The sequence below is a fragment of the Capricornis sumatraensis genome, chromosome 1 (assembly GCF_032405125.1).
Source record: "Capricornis sumatraensis isolate serow.1 chromosome 1, serow.2, whole genome shotgun sequence".
NCBI lineage: Eukaryota > Metazoa > Chordata > Mammalia > Artiodactyla > Bovidae > Capricornis > Capricornis sumatraensis.
Genome location: NC_091069.1, coordinates 116,823,076 through 116,838,799, shown reverse-complemented (window position 1 = coordinate 116,838,799; position 15,724 = coordinate 116,823,076). Strand labels below are relative to the sequence as shown.

Here is a 15,724-nt window from a genome sequence, read left to right as displayed (position 1 = left end):
TTATTTTACTAAATGAGTACTTAACTTTTTTTTTTTAGCATATATTTTGTTTATTTTACTTTTTCTTCTCAAATTAAAACAAATGTTCACTGCTACCTACAATGTGCAAAGCACAGAGTCAGGTGTCATGACTTACATTAACATGAGACACAGTATTGCAGGGGTTTTTCTCTGCTCATATGTTTAGAGCCAGAGAAGGCAATGGCACCCCACTCTAGTACTCTTGCCTGGCAAATCCCATGGACGGAGGAGCCTGGTGGGCTGCAGTCCATGGGGTTGCTAGGAGTCAGACACGACTGAGCGACTTCCCTTTCACTTTTCACTTTCATGCATTGGAGAAGGAAATGGCAACCCACTTCAGTGTTCTTGCCTGGAGAATCCCAGGGATGGGGGAGCCTGGTGGACTGCCATTTATGGGGTCGCACAGAGTCGGACATGACTGAAGTGACTTAGCAGCAGCAGCAGCATGTTTAAAGCCAGAGCTCACTGTCGATCTCAATATCAAAGCTCGGTGATTTGCAACCAAAAAGACTGTGCTTCTTATCATCTCCCAAGGGACATGTATCAAGGGCTAGAGATGCACTGCTGGTCATCACACCTCGGGGGAGCCACAGGAGAAGCCAGGGATCTTGCTAAACATCCTACAATGAACAAGACATCTCCACAACAAAGAACTGTCCGGCTTAAAACATTAATAATGCTGAGATCGAGAAACCCTGCCATAGCCCAAGCAAACACCAGGATTCATGCTGCGATTTAGGGATTTTGCCCAATCGTTTGACCAAAGCTACCATGTAGCAGTCAGCAACACCTCAGAAATCCTGGGTAACAAATGCTAGCAAATTCCAGAAGAGAGATCCTCATGAGAATTAGCCAGCAAGGTCTTCCTTTGCTTCTATTAATAACACGAGATATCAGGAATTTAATTTCACGTGCAAGTAGTGTGAAATTCCTGTCTATATTCTGTTCTCAGAAATTATATCCAACAAAAGCATAAGTGAATTTAAGGGAAAGAGATAAACCCATCCTCATAGTTAACACCAGCACTGTCTTGCTGTTATTAACTCAATATAGTACACTTCTTAACAAAGTGCACTATTTTTACCTCCTTTTATTGTTTCAAGAGTCTCCTAGTTTTTAAAATTTGCGCTGCTATCTTGAAGGCCAAGGGGTTTTCCTAAACATTGTTTTTAAGTGAAGTGTAGTTGACGGTCCTTATTGGTTATCTGTTTTATATATAGTAGTATGTATGTGTTAATCCCAAACTCCTAATTTATCCTTCCTCCCTGTCTATGCCTTTTGCCTTTGGTGTGGCCAAGTCTATATTGTATATAAGTTCATTCATATCTTTTTAATTTAGATTCCACATATAGGTGATATCATATGAAATTTATCCTTGTCTGGTTTACTTCACTTAGTTTGATACCTTGTTTGGTTTACTTCACTTAGTTTGATAATGTCTAGGTCCTTCCATGTTCCTGCAAATGGCATTATTTAGCCATAAATGAACCACTGAACATCGTTTTTATATGATATTTGTTCAGCTTTGCCTCTTCTTTACTTCTTACTCTTCCACTAATAGAATCACAAAAGGTCAAATGTCAGAAGAGGGGATAAATTTTTAGGGGGACAAAGAAACAGTTGTTTAGACTGAAATCCATCCTGCTTAAAAACTCCAGAAAGCCTTTTTCTACAAGGGAACTAAAGATTTCCATTAAAACACACAATTGTCACTTGCCTAAAGAATTAGAGCCTCTACTTAATGGAACATGTGGGTTTAGCTGAAAATGACATGTATGTTTAAATGCTCTATTCTCTCATTTGCTGGATTCTTTCACTATATTTGATTTTTTTAAAATTGCATATGCTGTGTGTGACAACATATACAACTGTCAACATTTGTGTATTTTTTGAATAGCAACTGATTTGGGGAAAAAACATAAGAAAGACTAGCATTTTTAAAAAACCTAGATTCTGGCCTTTAATTGAATTGGGCTGGAAGTTTTGTTTCTACTTTTAAGAAATTAGACATAATTGTGTTAAAATACCTTCAGCTGATTATTTCCTTTCCTAACATTGTATTACAGAATCTTGACACAAATAAAAGTGTAGAAGGTAAAACTAAGCACTATTGGCCATGTAAAATTTCAAGCAAAATCAAGTTCAAAAACAGAACTTTCTATGTGGCAATGAAGATATATTAAACCACTCACTTCTACATTCCACATTATGCAACCTATATTTCAATAAATTTGTTACTAAAAAATTATATATGTAAACACATCACATGCAGTCTTTTATATGGTTCTGTTTCTCACATTTCAAGTAAATTATCTGAGTGAGTTTTCTAAATTGGGGCCATGAAATGGCATGGAAAGAAGCTTGTTAATGCCATGCTTCACTCTGCCTTCACCAAAGCATATATCAAACAATCTCAAAATCAGTGGCTGCAGTGCCATGGGGCACAAAATAATAGGCTGCCACCTGTCACATCTCTGTCCTGTGTGGATACTAGTTTTCTCAAAGTCATGAAAAGGATGCTACGTGCTGGTCCAGGAACAGGAGTGGAGCTTACTTGTCTGTGGTCCTAACAGAGAAGGGTAAAGTCTTCCTCAAAAGGGAGCCCTGCTTTTAAACCCATAAGGGTGTTTTATTTTCATTTTGGGCTAGTGTGCTGCTATAAGAACCTCAACAAAAGTATGTGAGTATATTTCCACGTCTGCAGCAAGTCAAGCTCACAGCATCTCCAAACTTTATGAAAAGTTAAATACAAACAATAAAAAAGAATCCTACTAGTGAATGATGGGATACCTTGCAAGTGGCACATGCATTATAGACAGGTAACATGGGAGACGTGAAAATTAGGTCAACCTAAGATATTAAGATGGTAAAGCGTCTGCCTACAATGCGGGAGACCCAGGTTCAATCCATGGGTTGGAAGATCTCCTGGAGAAGGAAATGGCAACCCACTCCAGTACTCTTGCCTGGAAAATCCATGGACAGAGAAGCCTGGTAGGCTACAGTCCATGGGGTTGCAAAGAGTCAAACATGACTGAGCAACTTCACCTTCTTTCAAGATAATAATACAAGCCGTTCTGCTTTATGTATGGTACTTCTCAGATTTGTTCTATTAAAAAATCACTCAGATGACAACTTCTTGGCAATGCTGTAGGTGAAGCTTCTGTCTCTAGGCTGGGCACTTTCCTTCCCCTGGGCTGCCAAAGTTTCTCCCCAGTCAGGTCAGAGAGGCTGGTTTCTCCTGAATAGTGAGTATACAGCTCTGGTTGGAAGCAACCTGAGCGAGCCACCTTCATATCCCTGTGTTCTCAAGAACTGGTGTAATGCCCAGTTCCTAGGAGTGCCTAGTCTATGTTGGTGGAATGCACAGCAGCAAATCACACGATGCTTCTCAGAGGTGAACAGTAACCAGAGGGAGAAGAACAGTAATTTAATTCTGTGGAGGTCAAGTCACTCAGCCCAAGGCAAGCAACATTTAGATCACACTTTCAAACTTCATCATCAAATGGTATGCTTAAATTGTCTCCTCTGTCCATTTAATAGATGAACTTCCAAGAGGTTTAAAATACCCTCAAGAAATGAAACTCCACCTTGAAATGTAATGGCATTTAAAACTATCTTGATTCAATTTTCAGCCAGACATAAAATTGAACTGCAGATATTTAAATATATAATATAGTCACAAAAGGTAATTTAATCAAGAAACCAAGTTTAAGCTGTTTTCTCCTTAATATATGCCCATAAATAACAGCTCTATTATACAATAGAAATGGATACATCTCATTGATGCATTTTATAATGCAAAAAGACAGTCTGTTGGGTTACCTTTGGCATTCCTAATTAGGAATAAGTTAGTTCTCTGGGGATCAAGATGATACGCAGAACCAGGGCAACTACAGTTGTTATTGTTCAATTACTAAGTCATGTCTGACCCTTTGTGACCCCATGGACTGTAGCCTGCCAGGCTCCTCTGTCCTCCAACTATGGTAGCTTAGGTTAGTTGAGGACTTACTGTCTACCAGGAACAGTGCTAAGTGTTTCCTGTGAATTACTTCATTTAATCCTCACAAAATGGTTTAAACTAGGTGGGTATTATTAAATCTCATTTTTCAAGAGGGAAGCAATGAGGTATAGAGATTATTTCACTGACACAAATTTACACAGTCTGTAGGTTGTAAATCCAGGCTTTGACTCTAAGCAGCCTTTCCTTGTAAAACATACTGAAAATTTAGAATATGCCAGGCATTATATGGTGAATGCTTAGCATGGATCATCTAGAGTAATCACGTAAAAAACATGCAACACCATAACAGCATCTATAAAACATACATGAAAAAACAGACTCACCGAGGGTATCTTGGTAACTGGCCCAAGATCATAAAATTATTTAAAAATTTCCTCTTTAAACACTTCACTAGTTTATCTCTACCCATAATGAAACCACCTTAATGAAATTAACGTGGAATGGTGATATCTGAAATATAAAAACTCCCTAGTATGTTTCTAACGATCAGTATTGGAAGTTTCCTATAAAGGCCTGGATAGTAAATATTTTCAGCTTTTCAGGCCACATGGCATCTTTTGTGACTACTCAACTCTGCCTCTGTAACATGAAAGAAGCCCCAGATAACATGTAAATAAATGGGATTGGCTGTATCCTAATAAAACCTTTGTTTAGAAAATTGGTGACAGTCCATATTTAGCCTGTGGCCATAGTTTAATGTAAAAATAAAATAAAATGACACTATTATTATATAAATAAGCATTCTAAAAGTTAGGAAATGCTCAAAGTGAAACAATACCAAGATGAACCCCTGCCTAGAACAAAGCAACACACATTTACAAGGGAACACAGGTTAAATTGAACTAGTGTGTATTTATAAACAAAAGGAAAAAGAAAAAAAAAAAAATTGGGTGGTAAAAAATACTCTGGTCCATCTAAGCCCAAATCCTGGCTTCACCATTTACCAGCTTTGTGATTATGGACAAGGTTTAAAAAATTTCTCTCGGCTTTATTTGCCTTGGCTTTAAATGGGAAATAAAAATTCTACCACTCAGCACATTACAAGGGTTAAAAGACAGAATCCCTGCCCTAAAGGCACGGGGAGTGGTGATCCTGCAAACAAGAAATTCCAACGTGATCGGCCACGACACAGTAACAGCCAGCTCCCCATCACACCTGCTACAGCAGCAAAGTGCCAAGCCATCAGCAGAGGCGTGATAAAGGTGTACTTGCTGAATCGGTGAACATACAGAAAAAACCAGAGTTACTCTGGATGAACAAAACCGGCTAGCTAAATCATAGACTATGCCATTCATTACAACACCCACATCTAATCAGAGTTTGGGCTTCCCAGTGGTAAAGAATCAGCCTGCCAATGCAGCAGACATGGATTCAATCCCTGGGTCAGAGAGATCCCCTACAATACAAAATAGCAACCCACTCCAGTCTTCTTGCCTGGAAAATTACACAGACAGAGAAGCCTGGAGGGCTACAGTCCATGGGATCAAAAAGACTCGGACTTGACTGAGCACACAGCACACACACTTGAGGATTCATGGTTGAGTCACAGTGTACGCTGATGTCGTAGCTTTATGAAATGCAATCACTTCTCAAAACACAGAAAATTAGGAGCAAGTGTCTACATATACTAGGGATTTCCTGGTGCACAACTGCTGTATGCAAATTGGTATTGGCTTATTCCACTAGATCAAAACAATAGATCCTAAAGTCAGATAGGTGTGCTCACTTCTCAACAATCCCTTTCTCCTTTGGAATCAGTTAACAGAATCAGAATCAGAACTGGCATCTTCTGCTTTGATATCAATGATTCTAATACAATATGGCTGAAAATTTTATGACTATGTTGAAATGTCCTATATTTTTCTTCCCTCTGCCTATTTCTTTCAAATTGTAATGGGTTACAAAACTACTGAGCTTTTTTATGAAGCACATTAAAGACTCATACTAATAGCAATGTGTTGGTAATGAAGAATGTTCATTATTAAGTATGGTTGTAAATCATATTTTCTCTCGGGCACTGAAACATTAACATTGGAAACGAGACGGTAAGCCTCTTTTCAATCTCTTTTCTTTGCAAGTCATTTCCAACTTTTATTGTCAGTGGAGGAGCCAGCTATATGTTATTAGAGTTTTACAAAGTTAGCAGTCAGCTACGGCATTGACACTGTTCATCAGGAAAGAGCTGTGACTCACTTCCTATACCAATGGGGTGGAGGGAATGGCAGGAAACTGGTCGTTTTAATATGACCGTCAAAATCTTCTACTTCTTTATCAGAATTAGTTGGGAACACAGAAAACTCTGACATGGATGCAATATATACCATTAACATGTTTCTCCTCTTTCCCAGAAAGACTTGCCTAAATCACAGCTTTTGTCTTCCCTGGTGGCTCAGACGGTAAAGCGTCTGCCTGCAATGCAGGGGGTTTTATCCCTGGGTTGGGAAGATCCCTTGGAGAAGGAAATGGCAACCCACTCCAGTACTCTTGCCTGGAAAATCCCATGGACAGAGGAGCCTAGTAGGCTACAGTCAATGGGGTCGCAAAGAGTCGGACGCGACTGAGAGACTTCACTTCCACTTTCAGCTTTTGTCTATTTCAGGAGTCTTGAATGGAAGGATAGATTCCCATTAAAGGCTCTTCTAGTTCTAGTGTTAATAATCGGTACTTCCAAATGGTCAGGTATTTGTTTCAAGAAGGCCACTATTAATGCTGTTCTTGACATCAGCATTATTAACTTATCTTTTAAGGTTAGTTTCTTTTATTTTATAATCTTTAGCCTGGAGATTTTCTTTCTAAAGTTCTTTTTTAATTGTAGTTGTCTTTCTATAAAAAAAATACAAGAATGTATATGCCCTCTATTTCTATTTAATATCTAATAATGCTACATTTACAGAAAAACTGAAGCAAAACGAACTGGAATTATTCAGAATGTAATAAGACCATCTTATCTCAAGAGAATTCTGTCTGGGTCTGGAATTTGGCGTAAGTTTTTGTGGCATTCTCTCATATACTGCATAAATTATGTCACTTACTGCTTACCCATCCCATCAATAGCAGTACTATGAAACCAAAAATCTCTTGTTTTTACTGGAAAAATCCTCACCACATAATAGGTCCTGAACTGATTACACTCCGTCAATACCAACATTTGCCAGCCTGGCATTAAAGGTCTCCACATTTAAGTCCTAACTTACCTTCCTGTAACCCTCTTATGGAAGATTTACCCACTCTACTTTAATTGGACTGGCCTTATCTCCCAAGCATGCCATGTACCTTCTCAAGGCACCATATCGGTTTGGTAAAGAATTCGCCTGCAATGCGGGAGACCTGGGTTCGATCCCTGGGTTGGGAAGATCCCCTGGAGAAGGGAAAGGCTACACACTCCAGTATTCTGGCCTGGAGAATTCCAGGGACTGTATAGTCTATGGGGTCGCAAAGAGTTGGACACGACCGACTGACTTTCACTCAATGACCCTAAAGTAGGGTGCAAGACAATCTATTGGTAGTTCCACCACCAGCCCTTCTAGCCTGCCTTCAAATGCCATCTTTTTCATAGATCCATCCCTGATCAGTCTTCTGTACTGTGAAATAGGCTGTGGGCTCATACTTTTTACAACACAGACTCTGTATTTTTTTGACTTATGTTTCCTACTAGACTTTCACATCCATGAGGGTCAGCTCTCCTGTGTGTTCTCATCGTATAACTGATCCACTGAGCCCAGTAAAATGGCTTATTCAAAAGAGGTATTCAAAAAATGAATGTTGATTAAGTGGACAATAATTATGATGCAAGCAGCTATCCTGGTGGAGAGCACAAGAACTTGAGTCCCACAGCAGAATACTAGCTGCTGTAATTTGTAGCCACACATCCTTTTTTTGTTCACATATAAATTGCTTTATGCTGTTTAATAATTGTAAAATATTCCAAAGTATGGCATATAATAATTCTTTAGCCAAAATCATATTAAAAACTTTTAGGTTGTTTACAATCTTTGTTGTTTCAAATAGTGCTCAATAAATATCTATGTATATTTGCCATTTTTGAATTGCTAGATTGGGATTCACACTTTTTACTTCTGAAATGCATTGCTAAATTGTAGCACATTGTTTAAGAGCCATATCTTTTGTCCTGTGAATTGTCTCTCTTTATTTTTTATTGGATTCTTTGAGTCTGTTTTTTCTTTTTTTCATGGTATATCTTCTAAAGTAAAGCAAAATATAGTATACCTTTAAAACTAAAGCAATTTACAACCCTGAAACATAGATTATAGAAATAAAGACACTAAAATATATCTTATGATATTTCTGTAGCCATTTTAACTAGTAGAAGGCTATAGGGCCTCCAGTTAATTTAAAAGTCTAATAGGTATGCTTCAATAAAGCTGATTAAAATTCCCTTGTAACTGAATCAGTGATTAGTATCTATGAACAGTCCTATTTATCTTAAATGTATACTCACAGGTTGATCAGTGTAAACCTGAAAAGAATGTGTTATCAAACAATTATCAGGAGCAAAAGAAAAAGAAGCCCTGAAAAATCCATCTTTCCCTGCTAGGAAAACAGAAGCTAACAAGTTCATGTAGCTAGATCTGCACAGATGGTCCTAAGAGGTACACGGAAAATGTCCTGAAAAACAGTGCCTCAAACAAAATGCGCATTTATGTAAATGAACATTTACTTATGTGCTAAACTGAAGAAGTTGTCATTACTAGGGAATTACAAAGTTATGCGATCTATTTGGTATTCTATGTATATTTTAAGAGAATACGTGACATTGTAATAGATTTTAAGATAACTCTGAGTGTTCAATTCAGAATAATCTCACTTTTAAGAGCTACAAGTTAAAGAAATGCAGAACTTCAAAACTACTATGTTAAGTGAAAGAAGCCAGCCACAAAAGACCATGTATGACCCCACTTATATTAAAAGTCTAGAAAAGGCCAATCTCTAGCGACATAAAGAAGGTTAATGGTTGCTGAGGGCTGGCACTAAGAACAAGGATTCACGGTGAAGGGGTGTGAGGACTGCAGTGATGAAAATGTTCTAAGGTTGGATTTTGTGATGTTTTCACAATCTGGTACATTTATTAATGCCACTGAATTATACACCTCTGCACTTAAGATGAATGAATTTTATATGTAAATTATACTTCAGCAAAGTTATAAAAAATGCAGTGAAGGGAAGATGACATACTACAGTGATCGTTAGGAATCTATGTGAAGCAAAACGAGTAGCCTCTTTTAAGCTCCAATTTAACAATGGAGCAGAAAGCATTTTACATTAATAAAAGTGACCATAATGTTGTAGCATTTGTGGACAGACTTTAAAAGTACCTGCAATGCATTAAAACAATACTTCTGTCTGTACTCATTCAATCTAATCTTAGGGCCATCTTTTACTATTTGCAAAACAAACATATGCCCTTTAAGAAAGGCAACTCAACAATTCACTACTTTTCACTGTTTACTGTAAACTGAACCTTGCTTTTATTTCAGGGAGACAAAAAGGGGGTCTTCTAATTCATTCTGTATAGAGCATTTCCAATAGAAGCATTAATTAACCAGAAAAACACAGTCTAAGATCTACCTGCCTAAGAATGCACTGTCACTTCCCCCAGTAAACTAGCCTATAGACAACACAAGTCATCCAAGTTAAATTTCACAGCAAAAGATAATGTCTTGCTCTCCAAGTGGACGTCTTTTGCTTTAAAATTAAATTAAATCTAATCACAACTACTCACTCAACCAACATGTACTGAAAACTTTCGATAAGGCAAGCACCCTGCATCACACTAGGTAAAATCCAGCCTTTGGCATTAAGGAGCTCATAGTCTTGGTGATGAAAGGGGCCACGGAAAAGGGAGTATAATCAACACCCACTGTCAAAAGAACGCCAAGGAGGCCACCTAACTCGGTCCTTGTCAAATGACATGGCCCCCAGTTAGGTGGAGTTCTGCAGAACAACGTGCCAAGTAGCATCTACAAGGCACAGAACGGTCTGTAACATCAAGATTTCACATTTTTTTGAAATGAATCGTTGGATGCTTATTCAACCAAAAAGCGTTCCACAAGCACGAGGTAACGTTACCTCCCATCACCTGGGAGGCCGTGGTGGTAGGCCGGATAGAACTTTCAAACCCTGGTGTGATGCCTTCCTTTTCCCTGAGAAAGAAAAACCAGGTACGCAGTGGGTTACCTCGGACCACCTCTTCCACAGACTCCGTGGTGGTGGTGGTGGTGGCGGCGATGCTGGTGGTCCTCTCCGTGGCCTCTTCATAGGGTTCCTCAGCCTCTTCCTCTACTTCCTCGCCATCCTCATCGTCCTCCTCCTCATCGGCTTCTTCTTCCTCAACGTCCACCACTTCTTCCTCCTCTGCCAATTCTACGGCCTTGTCTTCACTGGAGCAGGAGGAGAAATGATAGCCACAGTCATTAAACACAGTTCGGGCAAGCAAAACGAAAACCGATGACAAGGAGTTTGGGATATTTGAGAGGGAATATGGCATTGAATTAAAACACATGGGAGGTCTGAAGCCAGCAGGTCACACTATGAATCCCAGGCTCAGGAGATCTGCAACTTTTTAATCCCTGAACACAGATCTTAGTTTACACCATTGCAAAAAGAGGATACCGGGATTCCAACTATATGACATTCTGGAAAAGGTAAAGTTATGGAGACCGTGGTTATGGAGCTATGATTTTTCCAGTAGTGATATATGGATGTGAGAGTTGGACTATAGACAAAGCTGAGTGCTGAAGAATTGATGCTCTTGAACTGGTGTTGGAGAAGACTCTTGAGAGTCCCTTGGACTGCAAGGAGATCCAACCAGTCCATCCTAAAGGAGATCAGTCCTGGGTGTTCATTGGAAGGACTGATGCTGAAACCCCAATACTTTGGCCACCTGATGCGAAGAACTGACTCATTTGAAAAGACCCTGACGCTGAGAAAGATTGAAGGGGGGAGGAGAAGGGAACGACAGAGGATAAAATGGTTGGATGGCATCACCGACTCAATGGACAAAAGTTTCAGTGAACTCTGGGAGCTGGTGATGGACAGGGAGGCCTGGAGTGCTGCAGTTCATGGGGTCGCAGAGTCGGACACGGCTGAGCGACAGAACTGAACTGAATGGAGACCACAAAAAGATCAGTGGTTGGCAGGAGTCTGGGGTGAGGAAGGAAGGCATGAACAGGCAGAACAGAGGGGATAGTGAGAGGGTAGTGAGACTACTCTGTAATACACGGTATCAGAGACGATATATAATAGTCCAACATACAAGCGTGCATTTGTGAAAACCCATAGAACTGTACAACACAAAATGTGAGCTCTAAAGTAAACTATGGATTTTATTAATGATATAGCAATATTGGTTCACGTGTACAATACCAAAGCAAAATGTTAATAATTCGTGAGGGAGGGCTCTGTATTTCCTGCACAAATTGTTTTCTAAACATAAAATTGTTCTTAACAATAAAGTATATTAAAAACTTTGGGTGGGGGATACCAAAACAAAGTTTACTGCAATACTGGCATTACTTTTTGTTAAACATGTGAAAATACCACCAAACGCCTGCATGGTAGATATTCAATAAGTGGATGTGGAAATTGGCTCAAAATTACTATTGAATGTTTACACTGGAAATGAAAGGGGAAGAAGAAATTGGTTTTTCCAGTAGTCATGTATGGAATGTGAGAGTTGGACCATAAGGAAGGATGAGCACTGAAAAATAGATGCTTTTGAATTTCGGTGCTGGAGAAGACTTTTGAGAGTCCACTGGACAGCAAGGTCAAACCAGTCATTCCTAAAGGAAAGCAACCCTGAATATCCACTAGAAGGACTGATGCTGAAGCTCCAATAATTTGACCACCTCACCAAAGAGCTGACTCACTGGAAAAGAGCCTTGACTACCCTCATGGCTCAGGCGACCAGGAGTCTGCCTGCAACACAGGAAATCTGCATCTGATTCCTGGGTTGGGAAGATCCCCTGGAGAAGGAAAGGGCAATCCATTCCAGCATTCTTGGTTGGAAAATCCCAAGGACAGAGGAGCCTGGAAGGCTACAGTTCATGGGGTTGCAAAGGGTAATTTGGCAAGTTGGAAGTGGTCAAACAGGAGATGGCAAGAGCGAACATTGACATTCTAGGAATCGGCGAACTAAGATGGACTGGAATGGGTGAATTTAATGCAAATGACCATTCTATCTACTACTGTGGGCAGGAATCCCTTAGAAGAAATGGAGTAGCCATCATGATCAACAAAAGAGTCCGAAATGCAGTACCTGGATGCAGTCTCAAAAACGACAGAATTATCTCTGTTTGTTTCCAAGGCAAACCATTCAATATCACTGTAATCCAAGTCTATGCCCCGACCAGTAACGCTGAATAAGCTGAAGCTGAACAGTTCTATGAAGACCTACAAGACCTTCTAGAACTAACACCCAAAAAAGATGTCCTTTTCATTATAGGGGACTGGAATGCAAAAGTAGGAAGTCAAGAAACACCTGGAGTATCAGGCAAATTTGGCCTTGGAGTACAGAATGAAGCAGGGCAAAGGCTAACAGAGTTCTGTCAAGAGAATGCACTGGTCATAGCAAACACCCTCTTCCAACAAGACAAGAGAAGACTCTACACATGGACATCACCAGATAGTCGACACTAAAATCAGACTGATTATATTCTTTGCAGCCAGAATGGAGAAGCTCTATACAGTCAGCAAAAACAAGACTGGGAGCTGACTGTGGCTCAGATCATGAACTCCTTATTGTCAAATTCAGACTGAAATTGAAGAAAGTGGAGAAAACCACTAGACCATTCAGGTATGACCTAAATCAAATCCCTTATGACTATACAGTGGAAGTGAGAAATAGATTTAAGGGACTAGATCTGGTAGAGTGCCTGATGAACTACGGACGGAAATTCGTGATATTGTACAGGAGACAGGAATCAAGACCATCCCCAAGAAAAAGAAATGCAAAAAAGCAAAATGGCTGTCTGAGGAGGCCTTACAAATAGCTGTGAATAGAGGGGAAGTGAAAAGCAAAGGAGAAAAGGAAAGATATACCCATTTGAATGCAGAGTTCCAAAGAATAGCAAGGAGAGATAAGAAAGCCTTCTTCAGTGATCAACGCAAAGAAATAGAGGAAAACAATAGAATGGAAAAGATTAGAGATCTCTTCAAGAAAATTAGAGATACCAAGGGAACATCTCATGCAAAGATAGGCTAGATAAACAACAGAAATGCTATGGACCTAACAGAAGCAGAAGATATTGGAAGAGGAGGCAAGAATACACAGAAGAACTGTACAAAAAAGATCTTCATGACCCAGATAATCACAATGGTGTGATCACTCACCTAGAGCCAGACATCCTGAAATGTGAAGTCAAGTGGGCCTTAGGAAGCATCACTAGGAACAAAGCTAGCAGAGGTGATGGGATTCCAGTTGAGCTATTTCAAATCCTAAAAGATGATGCTGTGAAAGTGCTGCACTCAATATGCCAGCAAATTTGGAGAACTCAGCAGTGGCCACAGGACTGGAAAAGGTCAGTTTTCATTCCAATCCCAAAGAAAGGCAATGCCAAAGAATACTCAAACTACCGCACAATTGCACTCATCTCACATGCTAGTAAAGTAATGCTCAAAATTCTCCAAGCCAGGCTTTAGCAATATGTGAACTGTAAACTTCCAGATGTTCAAGCTGGTTTTAGAAAAGGCAGAGGAACCAGAGATCAAATTGCCAACATCCACTGGATCATGGAAAAAGCAAGAGAGTTCCAGAAAAACATCTATTTCAGGTTTATTGACTATGCCAAAGCCTTTGACTGTGTGGATCACAATAAACTGTGGAAAATTCTGAAAGAGATGGGCATACCAGACCACCTGACCTGCCTCTTGAGAAACCTATATGCAGGTCAGGAAGCAACAGTTAGAACTGGACATGGAATACAAGACTGGTTCCAAATAGGAAAAGGAGTACATCAAGGCTGTATATTGTCACTCTGCTTATTTAACTTCTATGCAGAGTACATCATGAGAAATGCTGGGCTGGAGGAAGCACAAGCTGGAATCAAGACTGCTGGGAGAAATATCAATAACCTCACATATGCAGATGACACCACCCTTATGGCAGAAAGTGAAGAAGAACTAAAAAGCCTCTTGATGAAAGTGAAAGAGGAGAGTGAAACAGTTGGCCTAAAGCACAATATTCTGAAAACTAAGATCATGGCATCTGGTCCCATCACTTTATGGCCAATAGATGGGGAAAAAGTGGAAACAGTGTCAGACTTTATTTTGGGGGGCTCCAAAATCACTGCAGATGGTGACTGCAGCCATGAAATCAGAAGACGTTTACTCCTTGGAAGGAAAGTTATTACCAACCTAGATAGCATATTGAAAAGCAGAGACATTACTTTGCCAACAAAGGTCCTTTTTATTCAAGGCTATGGTTTTTCCTGTGGTCATGTATGGATGTGAGAGTTGGACTGTGAAGAAAGCTGAGCACCAAAGAATTGATGCTTTTGAACTGTGGTGTTGGAGAAGACTCTCGAGAGTCCCTTGGACTGCAAGGAGATCCAACCAGTCTATCCTAAAGGAGATCAGTCCTGGTTGTTCATGGGAAAGTCTGATGTTGAAGTTGAAACTCCAATATTTTGGCCACCTGATATGAAGAGCTGACTCATTTGAAAAGACCCTGATGCTGGGAAAGGTTGAGAGCAGGAGGAGAAGGGGACGACAGAGGAGGAGATGGTTGGATGACATCACCAACTCAATGACATGAGTTTCGGTGGACTACGGGAGTTGGTGATGGACAGGGAGGCCTGGCGTGCTGCGGCTCATGGGGTTGCAAAGTGTCAGACACGACTGAGCGACTGAACTGAACTAGATGCCTCAATTTTTGCCAATATACTGCCTCCTCATTTTTCTACAAAATCTTGGTGTACTGCTAGTGAATAAAGATGACTTAATGCATGCCTTGGGCCAGTTTCTTGTGTTTGAGCTCTCTTCTGTATTCAACGAGATCACAGTCACCAACACTCTTTATTTGTATTTTTAAAAGTTATTTGTTTTTAAATGAAGGGTATAGCTTTACAATACTGTGTTGGTTTCTGCCATACATCAGCATGAATCAGCCATAGGTATAAGGATGTCCCCTTCCTCGTATCCTCCGTCCCACCTCCCACCCCATCCCACTCCTCCTGGCTGTCATAGAGCCCTGGTTTGAGTTCACTGAGTCATACAGCAAATTCCCACTGGCTCCCTGTTTGACACATCATAGTGTATATGAAGGCACAGAGAACAGACTTACGGACACAGGGACGAGAGGGCGGAAGGAGAGGGTGGGATGAATGGAGAGAGTAACACGGAAACAGGTACACCAACACTCCTTAGTTCTCCAAATTAAGTGGGAAATTCACGGAAAACACGGGAGAAAAATCAAATCCAGTGAGTCTTCTTAAACTACAACGTGGGAAGTGTGGGTGGAATGCCAGGGTCCAGGTATGTGATCCAGGGTAAAGACAACAGTGGGCTTCTGGGCGGGATGATGAAAATAGGGCATCCCCAAAGTCCCCCCAACCATCTCTGTTATGACTTGAATGCTACATTTAAAACTCCAAACAGAAAGCATGTGTACAAAAACAGCTGTGTTTAAAGCGATCTGCATTCTGGTATGTGTCCAGCCATGGAAAA

General features: G+C 40.2%; 1 protein-coding gene across 6 annotated transcripts in view; it reads right to left on the bottom strand.

Annotated features, from left to right (window-relative positions):
* The window catches only part of APP (amyloid beta precursor protein), a 312,912-nt gene that overhangs the window by 129,377 nt on the left and 167,811 nt on the right, over nt 1–15,724 (bottom strand). For all 6 annotated transcript variants that reach the window (XM_068970376.1, XM_068970377.1, XM_068970383.1 and 3 more), the window contains exon 6: nt 10,238–10,440. In XM_068970376.1, the coding sequence (XP_068826477.1) occupies nt 10,238–10,440 (203 nt within the window). The remainder of the gene's footprint in view (nt 1–10,237; nt 10,441–15,724) is intronic.